At 42.3% G+C, this 12,221-nt stretch overlaps 3 protein-coding genes across 3 annotated transcripts; all 3 read left to right on the forward strand.

The window, feature by feature from the left end:
• The first annotated feature begins 7,980 nt into the window (after nt 1–7,980).
• LOC145990391 (uncharacterized) lies at nt 7,981–8,910 on the forward strand. Its single transcript, XM_083126087.1, has one exon. It carries the CDS (start codon nt 7,981–7,983, stop codon nt 8,908–8,910), a length of 930 nt encoding a protein of 309 aa, XP_082982213.1.
• Nucleotides 8,911–9,031: 121 nt separating this feature from the next.
• On the forward strand, nt 9,032–9,991 carry LOC145990392 (uncharacterized). The gene has a single exon (XM_083126088.1). The coding sequence runs from the start codon at nt 9,032–9,034 to the stop codon at nt 9,989–9,991; it is 960 nt and encodes a 319-aa protein (XP_082982214.1).
• A 252-nt stretch (nt 9,992–10,243) lies between these two features.
• On the forward strand, nt 10,244–11,386 carry LOC145990394 (uncharacterized). The gene has a single exon (XM_083126089.1). It carries the CDS (start codon nt 10,244–10,246, stop codon nt 11,384–11,386), a length of 1,143 nt encoding a protein of 380 aa, XP_082982215.1.
• Nucleotides 11,387–12,221: the final 835 nt, after the last annotated feature.

Raw genomic sequence — 12,221 nt, forward strand, 5'->3', positions numbered from 1 at the left:
TCATCACTCATCCCCATCTTCGCAAATTAGCCAAGAGGCACAAAACGCGAAGTAAAATAAACTAAATCAATCAACCAATCTAACTGTAGTTCCAGTCCCGATTAGCCTTACTGTGTATAAAGTGGACTTAAAATACCAACTCAATCAATCAAATAATTTTCTTCCTAGACACAGCCGTGGTCGCAATATTAAGATATCGGATGATAAAATGCATACATATTTAAAAGCTTTATTAAAAGAAAAATACTACTGTATATAACATGGATTTACCTGCTCTTACCAAGTAAGTGAGCGGATATTCGAACACACACGCATATTTAGCAGTAAACCTTAAATAATTGCCTTCAAACTTACCTGGGACTTTTCAGTTCTTCGTGGTATCAGCACCATGAAGTGATGATATATGTGCTCGAAGAGAAATTGTCCTTGTGGAATGTACAGAGCAAGGCCACTGAATTGGTTCATGCTCCGTCCTCACGCACGTTATTGCACACACGCAATCCACTAGTTAGTTGCGCCACAGGAAGAAATATACCACGGAAAAATCCGATCAATATTATAAGCAAATAGTAACAACAATACTATCTGAGACAAGTTAGTCTTGGCTATGAGTATGAGCATTTTTAAAATTCCCAACAGGAGAATTGAAATAACTTTACAGGGTAGAAATTAGGTAGCCGGACAATTGAGATGGTGAACAATTGCGACGAAGGACAATTGCGGTTAACACAGAAGTGAAAGGGCGGGTGGACAATTGTGATGATATTTTAAATCTTCTATCAAATTGAAGGGTGACTTAACACCCTTACAATACCTCTTACAAGAGAATTGTGTGAAATATTGATATTTTCGGCTGGGAATTTGGTTCAACCAAGTTTTTGAACACGGACCAGAGCCAACAGACACCCTTTGAAGTGACTCGTTTCCTCATATGTGCGAATACACTTGACCTTCTAGATTAAGTTCCATCCGCATGTACTTGATGTTGATGTCTTCTGCTTGGCTCTTGAGGCAGGCCAGAACGACATGAAGTTTTGGATGCCACCTATTTATATTGTCGTTCCAACTTTCTACAGCATTAGTAGTTCTGTGGCGCCTTTGGTTAGGTTAGGTTCTGATCGTCAAAATTGTCTTACCATTAATTTGTAAAATGGCCTTCACCGTCAAAATCATCGCAATTGTCCGTGATTTTGGCTTCATCGCAATTGTCCTAGATTCACAAATTAACGAGATTTTGATGGGAATTTCCCCACTAGACTACACGTGTCCCGGGCAGCAAAAATAAATTTTAACTTCTTTCCTGCGTAACAATATAATTTTCATATGATACCTTAATATTTTCATTACATTTTAAAATGTAATCATTTTCATGATAAAAGCATTATCTTGTTATTTTGCAATGTCAAGAATGCGCCTTTAACTTTAAGACTAACAGTATGTACACTTCTTCAAAAGTTACATGACCGCTCTGAAATAGTTTCAAATTCAGAAATAGTTGGAGCTCTTGAGCACCAGCAGAGAGTAGCCAACTTTACTACAGGCCCCTTTACTAGACGGGGAACACCGTGGAAAAAGAATTACATGTTTGGTTATAGCTTGAAGTCAGAAACTATATTCTTCCAACATATTAATAAGGAACAAAACGGAAAACTTAAGTATGGGGAATAATTTTGGAGAGTACTTGCGATTCGGCATGTTAAAATTGAAAGCAGATAAACAATTGTGAGGTTGGAAACACTGCACTCGCTAGTGGACCAACTGGAGGAAATCGCTGTCAAGTTTAAACACAAAGAGGCATAATTACGATTGGTTCATGCAAAATATATTTAACAGTGCCTTGCAAAGTACTGTGCAATGAGCGAAACTTAATTATTCAACTTGCACGTAAAAGTGTTCGTCGCATAGAAAAGTGGTAGCTTTCGCAGTCATCAATGCGTTTCAAGATGTTTGCTCTATACGGCGTACGCTTTTAGAAGGAACACGAGTTCAGCCAATACGCAACCAGTGCTGTCACGCTGTTGCCAAACCAACTGCTAGCGGAAGAGAAACACAAAGAATTCGTTGTGTTCAATAATCAACTTTTTTATATACGAGGGAGAATAAAATGAAAACCGCAAAAGTGCCATTAAAAATCTGTTTTTCTTTCTAGGCGTTTGGAAATTTGCAGACACAGTCCTTGACGTCTTTCCGAACTGGTAGTACGAAGCAGTGCCGGTAGGTGGTGTTGGATGTGAGTAACAGCTGATTCAAGATGGCGGCACCACTACGCAGTTGCACCAAGCAGGAACAGCGTGGAGCTATTCTATTTTTATGGAGTGAAGGTGTGAAACCGGTTGATATTCATCGGAGAATGTAGACGAAGTATGGGGACGCCTGTCTGTCACAGCGGCAAGTCTACGATTGGTGCAAGAAATTCGCAGAAGGTACGACTTTATTGAGTGATGCTCCCCGTCCGGGTCAGGCTCAGCGAGTTCTGACAGAGGAGTCCATAGCCGCAGCAGATCGGCTTATTCAGGAAAACCGGCGTGTCACCCTGGCTAAAATGGCTTCCTTGCTGAATATGAGCTTCAGTTCAGTACAACATATAGTGCATGACGAGCTCCGCTACAGAAAAGTGTCCGCCAGGTGGGTTCCTCGACAGATGGACTGAAAGTCCGTCGGGTTGATGCTTGTCAAGAGCTGCTGAGGCTTTATGAAGAGGAGGGTGAGGATTTCCTAGCTCACATTGTCACTGGGGATGAAAGTTGGGTGCACCATTTTCAACCGGAGACGAAACGTGCAAGCAAAGAATGGCGACATTTGTTTTCGCCGAAACCAAAGAAGTTTCGCAGCCAGCCCTCTGCAGGGAAAGTCATGTTGACTTTATTCTGGGATAAGAAAGGTCCTATTCTGGAACACTACATGCCCCCACGTACGACAGTGACTAGTGCCACCTACACTGAGCTTCTCAATAACAATTTGAGGTCAGCGATAAGCACAAAGCGAAGGGATTGCTGAGTGCAGGTGTTTTGCTTCAACATGTTAACGCCCGTCCTCATTCTGCTCGTGCAACCATGAAAACCATTGATGACCTACGGTTCAAGTGACTACCACATCCGCCATACTCACCAGATTTGGCACCATCTGATTTCCACATCTTTGGTCCATTAAAAGAGGGCAGAGTTTCAAGTCTGATGAAGACATCCAATCGGCATTGCACGAGTGGCTACACAGTCAACCGAAATAATTTTTTTGATGCGGTATCGAAGTACTACCTATCCGTTGGCGTAAGTGCATTGAACTGGGAGGGGACTATATAGAAAAATAATGTACAACTAAACATAATCCCTGCATTAAAATAGTGGGAAAAAATTAATTGCGGGTTTCATTTGATTCTCCCTCGTATAATGCATGCACGTGACATATGAGTACAATGAAATATATAGTAAAGAATTCTACACAGGATTGTATCATATCATATAGCACTGCAGCATATAAGAGAAACTCGTACCTGCCGGATAGAAGTTTGAAGGTATTTTATTTATTGTAAAGGAACTGCAAGACCATCATCATCGCTCTCGTCTCCGATTTCTGGCATGTTTCCCCAGGAGATTTGAATAGGAGTTCACCGATTTCTGTGGTAGATACGTTACCCTGTTTTATAATACGCAACACAGTGTGCACCATTCACCACACGCTTTGGCCGTAAGTTCTCGACTATGAGAAAACACTGTTTGAGCACACACTTCTTCCGACGCCAATTCCTTGAAGTAAGAATACATTTCAAAACAGTGGCGGCGATTAAAGGGGGCGAGGGGGGGCAGTTGTCCCCCCACTTCTCGCCACTTTGGTGCCTGTACTACTAGTACTAGTTTTCGAGAGCGATATTAATAATTTGATTTATTTTGTTTTATGTTAATTCGTTTTTCTGTCACTTTTGGCTAATTGCGAAGATGGGAATGAGTGATGATGTAATGAAATTGATGAATGGACAATCATGAACATCTATGTCCAGGCTGGGATTCGAATCCTGGACCCCTATCGTCGTAGCGCGATATGCTAACCACACCAACATGGGGGCGGCGCGACAATATTAAATAACACTCACGGAACACACGCTCTAGCACAACTATCGAACATAAGGGCTGCATTTCACAGCGCGCTACGACGTCAGGGGTCCCGGATACGAATTCCGGCCCGGAAATAGGTGTTTGTAAGTGTCCCTTCATCAATTTTATTATATCACCCATCCTCATCTTCGCGATTAGCCATAAGTGGCAGAAAGGCGAAGTAAAATAAATCAAATCAATCAATAAGGGCTGTATTGAAGCCTCTCACAACTGTTCTTCGTGGCCTACGAGTAAAATTATCTTACACCGTCCTTGTTACGAAAACGCTGAACTGAAAGTGACTCAGACTCGCAATGTTCGTGAAAGCCCACGACAATGAAGGGCCGTTGTATATATTAAGCCGAATTTGACACCCATAGCTTTACTAAGACCCAACTCAGCGGGATCAACACGGTGGCAACGAAAAAAACAGACGGAACACGGAATGAAAACGAAAGGGTCATTGTGTGTGTGTAGAGAGACGTTTTTTCCCCCCCGTGTTTCTTCCACAGACGATAACTCCGGCTGTAGGCGACGGAAATTCATGAAACTTGGACAGACAGATTCAAAATGCCGTGCCCCATTGTATGATGAACCTTAAAGTGGCGAGTTTTATGAAAACCTCTTGCGCGTAAGTAAAATATGGAACACGGCGTCTAACTGCGGGCCGCAGTTCCCTAACTGCACAACGTTGCACTCCTGCTATTGGCTGGTCGCCAATGACACGCTCTCCGTAGCTCCGCCCGATATAGCTTCTAAAACCGTGCGTCGTATAATTTACAAGCGATGTTGTACAATATTTGGTGAAGTACTCGCGTCAGAGCTCTCTTTTTTCCAAGGTATTAAGGGTCGCGGATTCAAATCCAAAACTGTCTCATTTTTCTGTTTGTTTTGTTGTGTGGCATTGAGATACATTGAGTATGGAGTGTAGTAATTAAGTTGAATAATTATATTTTCAGAATATTCGCAGTAATTAATTCCGCATGCTAGATGCGAAAAGTAAAGGGACCTGTTTAGAGCGACCACACGTGCACTACCTCTGTGTTGCTGCATTTAGTATATATGTGTACGTATATACACTGCGTTCGTCTTTACTCCTGGCCGACATAGCGCATGACTGCAGAACGGCGAAGCACGGCGCGGATGCCGGCAGTTTCGACCCGTGACGTCCCGCTTACTTTTAAGCACAAATCTTTAGCATGCGGAAAATTGTATTTATATTGCATAGCAAGTACTAATCTTTGTTATAAGAGTTGTTCAAAGCGATGGCCAACTGCATTCACACATTCCTGGAATATTTTGATCAAATTTTGATTTTGTGACCATCAATGTAATAAAACAGTGTGATGGAATGAGGCTTTTCTTTCTCGACTGAACTTTAATCAAGGTTTTTGCCCCCTCCCCCCTAATCAGAGGGTCTGCGCACGCGTATGGGGAAGGGTAGAGTGGGAAAAGCTTACCAATGCCTAAGGAAAGAAAATAACCAAAGCAGAAATAGATCTTGCGGTTGGATAAAATACAACCATCTAAAAATAGCAATGTAATAATAGTAATGAAATATAATAATTGTCTCAAGTCATAATTGATATGTTTGATATTTTTAACAATAGATGTCAGGGGAATTCAGCTTTGTTTTATGTTTACTATCGAACAGAGAGAGAGAGAGAGTGACGCTCAGTCAGTTCGCGATACAATATGGCCGAGTGTGCGCGGTGATTTCATTCCGTCCATCGCGTTGCATTGCAGCAAGTTTGTATATACATGTAATCTTTTGTTTTAGTCAATATATCTTCGTTATTATCAGTGAGTGTCATTTGCAATCATCCGAGTCGAATCACCTTATGGAATTCAATATGGTCCTCCACTCCAGAGGTATGGGTTTGTGATAGCGACACGCAGTAAGTACTATCATTGTCTTTGGCGTGCATCGTACAAATTAGACAGGCAAGCACATTTTGGTTCATCAGTGGCCACACACAAAACATTCATTTTGGTCCAGTGACCGGACGCATTCATTTTTGGTCCTCCGGGCCGGATGTTTCAGCTACGTGATATTCTGTTCAAGTTCAAGGTCAAGTGCTAGTGCAGTGCGGAAACAATAGTTTCTTACAGCAGCCATATTGCCAACAATGCAGCTCCATTGTCGTTCGCAGCAAAGGAATGTAAACAGCTCGGCGATACTTTTCATGCATCATTTTTTTCACGACAACGGCGCAGGAGGTCGGTAAGTATATTTTACTTTGTCTGGCTCATTTCCTTGCATTTATTTCCTTTAACCTTTTCATAAAAATGAGTGAGAGCGAAGTGCAGCAGCGTCTCGTCAGACAACGAGGGACATTAAAAGGAAAATCACTGGAATAGAAACTTTCGTCAATCAATTCAGTGAAAGTGAAGGAAACATTGAAGAAGTGCGTACTCGTTTCAATGCATTGTCTCGCATTTGGGTGGACATTGAGCAAGTGCAAGATCAGTTAGAAGCTGAAACTGGTTCATCGCAGGATGACGTCAGAGACGAATTGGAAACTGCGTACTACAAGTTGAGTGCCCGGATGCAAGCTTTATTATCGCAGTATGATAAGGTTCAAGCGGAGTATGATGTGTCAACACATCGCATGTCACAGTAACCCGGCTCAAACTTCCTACAATAAAATTGCCAACGTTTGAGGGTGATTATTGGCACTGGTTGTCCTATGAAGACACTTTCACGTCTTTTACCTTGTGTTGTGTACGCTGTCATAACGGCTGATACTGTGCTCCTTGCACACCCCACAAGGTTTGAGGTTTCCGTCACCGTGGCTCCAGCTGAACGTGCTCCAACAATCATGCCTCTTTGGAACTCTGTCAGGTCTGACATTGCAGCGTCTCTTGAGAGCGTACGATAGACGAATGCACCACCAATGACTGCTATTGACAGACTAATACCTTCCCCTTCACGGCCACTAGGTGGCAGACTTCAGTGCCAGGTGGAGCTGCTGTACTGCCGGTGTGAAATGTGGCATACTTTTTCACAGGTGTTCGTATTATTTTGTCCCCCATCTGTACCTTTGGCGGACATGTTACTCACTCAGCATTTTGTGTCTAAGCTAGATTCAGGAACTAGGAAAGCGTGGGAACTGCAAAATAGTGAAACAGATTTTGTCAGCATAGATGATTTCTTTTCGTTTTTGGAAAGACGATGTCAAGCGCTGGAAAGCATTCAGCCCGCACCAAGTGATGTAAATAAACAATCAGTCAAACCTCAGCATTACAATGTAAGATCAAATAAGAGTTTTTCGAAATCTTTCATTAGTACAAACAATGCGAACTCTTGTTTCTTTTGTAAAGAGCCGCATGCTCTCTTTATGTGTGCATCATTCATCGCCGCGACTAACAAGCAGAAGTATGATTGTGTTAGAAGGAATAAACTCTGCACGAACTGCTTATCTCCAAATCACATACTGCGTCTATGCAAGGCAGGTTCGTTTAAAAAATGTTCACGCAAGCATAACACATTGTTGCATAATGATGTTATATCAAGAACGTCATTTTCCAGCACAGAATCTACGGAAGAAGGCAAGAACGAAAATTCTCAAGCAACGCAAAACGAGAATCAAGATCAAACTCCACAAGCTTCTTATTGTGCACTCAAAGGGCAACATACATCACGCGTGTTACTTTCCAAGGCAGTGGTAAAGGTCAAGAATCATGCAGGTCAATGGATATACTATAGAGCCTTGCTAGACAGTGGATCCCAGAGCCACTTTGCGTCTGAAGAGTTTGTTCAGCGTCTCAACCTGAAGAAACATCCTCAGCATTTAGCGATTCAAGGCATAAACAATGCTGAGTCACAAGCAAATTTCAAGGTGGATATTCAGTTGCAATCCAGAGTAAGCACATGGCGTTCCAACATTGAATGCTCCATATTGCCGCGTCTCACAAGCAACTTACCTTCACATCGAGTCGACCGAGCATCAATCAAAATACCAAGACATGTAACATTGGCAGATCCGACTTTGATGTGCCAGCAAAGATAGATCTTTTAATAGGCACCCAGATCTTCTTCGAAATTCTCAAGCCTGATCCCATAACACGTTCAGCTGATTTGCCGATTCTACAAAACACTGAATTCGGATGGATAGTCGCAGGACGCATTCCACAACAATGCAGTGGCAACAATTCATCGATATCATGCTTCCTTCGAACGGAAGAAAGTCTCCACCTACAGCTTCAGCGATTTTGGGACCTTGAGGAGATATATACCAGTCATAGAACAAAGGAAGAAATCAGCTGTGAGGGTCACTATTGTGAAAACACGGTGAGGGATGAAACAGGCAAATTCATCGTTCGACTTCCACTCAAAGAAAGCCGAGAAGCATTGGGCGATTCACTTCAACATGCCACCAAGAGATTTCTCCAATTAGAGAAAAGACTTGAGCATCAACCGGAACTAAGGATTCCTTACACAGAATTCATGAATGAATATGAACAGCTAGGTCACATGGTACCTGTAGGACAATTACCGATGTCTCGTGACCACAGGGTAGCCTACTATTTGCCACATCACGCAGTAATCAAACCACAGAGTTCCACAACCAAGGTTCGTGTTGTTTTCGACGGATCGGCCAAAACCACAAGTGGCAAGAGCCTCAATGACATATTGATGGTCGGACCCACCATACAACAAGATTTATTCTCCATCCTGACAAGATTTCGCACACATCCTATAGCATTCACAGGAGATGTAGAGAAAATGTATAGAATGATTAAGGTGCAAAAAGATGACAATCCATTACAGCGAATATTGTGGAGAAGCTCCAACAAGCATCCAATTGAAGTTTTTTGAGCTACGAACGCTTACATATGGCACAGCTTCGGCATCATTCCTAGCTACTAGATGCTTACAGCAACTGGTAGACAGCGAAATCAGCAGGCATCCTCGCATCAGTAGTATCATCAAGGAAGACATGTTAGTTGATGACGTAGTGAGCGGAGCACAAGACGTAGCTGAATCATTGCAGATTCAGGCAGAATTAATTAACATTATGCGGCGTGGAGGATTTACTTTGCGTAAATGGTGTTCGAACAGCACGACAGTGCTAGAAGCAGTTCCACCAGCCATGCGTGAAATGAAGCTTCCAGTCGAATTTCACGATTCAGAAGTGAAGACGTTAGGCTTATCTTGGGATCCTATTGCAGATAAATTACTGATCAACAGCAAAGCTTCTGAAGTAGCGAATAACGTCGAAATATCAAGCACTAAACGACAGGTAGCATCAGTCGTTGCGTCAATATTTGACCCTTTAGGTATCATCACTCCAATTGTTATTACATACAAATCATTTCTTCAACAATTGTGGACATGCAATGTTCAGTGGGATGAAGAACTTCCACAAGACTTGAATCAGAAATGGCAACAGTTGCGCAGACAACTTCCTGCAATTAAACACATCGAAGTCAATCGTTTTGTTCTAATTAATGGAATAGTTAGAAATATCCAGATACATGGATTTTCAGATGCATCTCAATATGCTTACGGTGCATGTTTGTATGTGCATTCAACTAACCACAAAGGTGAAACAGCAGTAAATCTACTTTGTGCTAAATCACGAGTAGCGCCAGTCAAGAAGCTGACATTACCTCGTCTTGAATTATGTGCAGCATTACTCCTATCAAGATTAGTCCACAAGGTATTACCAGTTTTACGTCTGAAGGTAGACGAGATACATCTCTGGTCGGACTCACAAATTGTATTGGCATGGTTAGCAGCACCATCCAACAGATGGAAAACCTTTGTAGCCAACCGGGTAGCAGAGATTCAAGACATTACGCAAATTAGCGATTGGAAACATGTTCCTTCAGCAGATAACCCGGCAGACATAATTTCAAGAGGTATTGAACCCACTTCAATACAACATAGCCATTGATGGTGTCATGGGCCACATTGGTTAATAGATACAGAAGAGCATTGGCCACTTACGCAGCAGCCAAGGAAAGTTGAAATTCCGGAGGGAATAAGCATAACGGCAGTATCAATTTGGCAGAATTCGCTTGAGCAAACAATCGAACGATTCTCCAAATTATCGAAATTAACTCGAGTGATAGCTTTCTGTCAGCGATTCATACATAACTGCACAAAGTCCAACAACAATATAAAAGCAAGTCTTTCAACAAAGGAAATGCAATCAGCATTGCATACATGCATCAAGACTGTTCAGCTATCAAGCTACAAGTCTGAAATTCAGGATCTTCAGCGGCACCAACAAGTTTCAGCCAACAGCACATTGAAGAGCCTGCACCCATTTTTGGACAGCAACAACCTTCTTCGCGTTGGAGGAAGACTCAAGAATAGCAATTTGACTTATGAAACAAAACATCAAATTATTCTACCTTCGAAAGGTCACCTGACACAGCTTATAATAGAAGCGGAACATTTGAGACAGCTTCATGCAGGATCACAGTTATTGTTGTTATCCCTCAGACAACAATACTGGATTGTACGAGCAAGGCGTACAATCAAGCAACTAATTCACAATTGCCTCGCATGTTACAAGTTGAAGGCAACCACGGCCAAGCAACTCATGGGTCAACTTCCGTCACCTAAAGTCACACCGTCAAGACCATTTCTCAACTCTGGTGTAGACTATTGCGGACCTTTCCTATTGAAATGGCATTCGCCACGCAGCAAAGTTCATCGCAAATCATACGTGGCTTTATTCATTTGTCTAGCCACCAAGGCTATACATTTAGAGCTCGTCTCCGATCTCACCACAGACGCATTTATCGCAGCCCTGCGAAGATTTACATCTCGTAGAGGTAAATGTGCCAATCTGTACAGTGACAATGGCAAGAATTTCGTCGGGGCAACAAAGAACTTAAAGAGCTACGTAACTTATTTTCGTCACTGGAATTCACACAAAATATTCATGAATACGCGAGTTCTGAATCCTTCCAAGTGGCATTTCATTCCACCTAACTCACCACATTTCGGAGGAATATGGGAGAGTGGAATACGCTGCATGAAGTATCATTTAGTTAGAGTAGTAGGAAAGTCAACACTGAATTTTGAGGAATTTGCAACTTTGCTCACTCAAATAGAAGCATGCCTAAATTCAAGGCCTCTGACTGTTTTATCCGACGATCCAGAAGATTTAAGTGCTCTCACTCCTGAACATTTTCTCATTGGTTCAGCCCTTAATTCCTTTCCCGAGCCAGACCTCATTGAACTCCCAGGAAATCGACTGTTCAGATGGCAGAGACAACAAAGCTTTCATCAAAACATTTGGCAGCGATGGTCCAAGGAGTATTTAAACGGTCTTTAGCAACGTTCCAAGTGGACTAGCGTACAAGAAAACTTCAAACCAGGTTTGATAGTTGTCATCAAAGACGACCATTTACCTCCCCTATCGTGGAAATTGGGAAGAGTCACCAGCGTCCAGCCAGGAAGAGACGGATTAGTGCGAGTGGCCACAGTGCATACAGCTTCAGGGATCTTCAAGAGATCGATTCACAGACTAGTTCCACTCCCTCAGTGCAATAAGGACGGAGATAAGTGAATTTAGTTGGTCAAACGTTAATTTAGTTGGTCAAACGTTGTTTGACCAAGAGGGGGGAATATGTTTCAAGTCATAATTGATATGTTTGATATTTTTAACAATAGATGTCAGGGGAATTCAGCTTTGTTTTATGTTTACTCTCGAACAGAGAGAGAGAGAGAGAGTGACGCTCAGTCAGTTCGCGAGACAATATGGCCGAGTGTGCGTGGTAATTTCATACCGTCCATCTCGTTGCATTGCAGCAAGTTTGTACGTACATGTAATCTTTTGTTTTAGTCAATATATCTTTGTTATTATCAGTGAGTGTCATTTGCAATCATCCGAGTCGAATCACCTTATGGAATTCAATATGGTCCGCCACTCCAGAGGTATGGGTTTGTGATAGCGACACGCAGTAAGTACTATCATTGTCTTTGGCGTGCATCGTACAAATTAGACAGACCCATCTCGGCCCAACAGGCAAGCACATTTTGGTTCATCAGTGGCCACACACAAAACATTCATTTTGGTCCAGTGACCGGACTCATTCAATAATAATAATAATGTCCTAGCACAATTGAGTAGCGTTTGGTATAATTTCACAGTTCAAGCAGCACTTTTC

This window comes from Lepisma saccharinum, chromosome 7 (assembly GCF_977018435.1).
Source record: "Lepisma saccharinum chromosome 7, izLepSacc3.1, whole genome shotgun sequence".
Taxonomy (NCBI): domain Eukaryota; kingdom Metazoa; phylum Arthropoda; class Insecta; order Zygentoma; family Lepismatidae; genus Lepisma; species Lepisma saccharinum.

Coding starts and splice junctions, on each gene's coding strand:
- LOC145990391 (XM_083126087.1), top strand. CDS start 7,981: ATGCTCCATATTGCCGCGTCTCACAAGCAACTTACCTTCACATCGAGT.
- LOC145990392 (XM_083126088.1), top strand. CDS start 9,032: ATGTTAGTTGATGACGTAGTGAGCGGAGCACAAGACGTAGCTGAATCA.
- LOC145990394 (XM_083126089.1), top strand. CDS start 10,244: ATGCAATCAGCATTGCATACATGCATCAAGACTGTTCAGCTATCAAGC.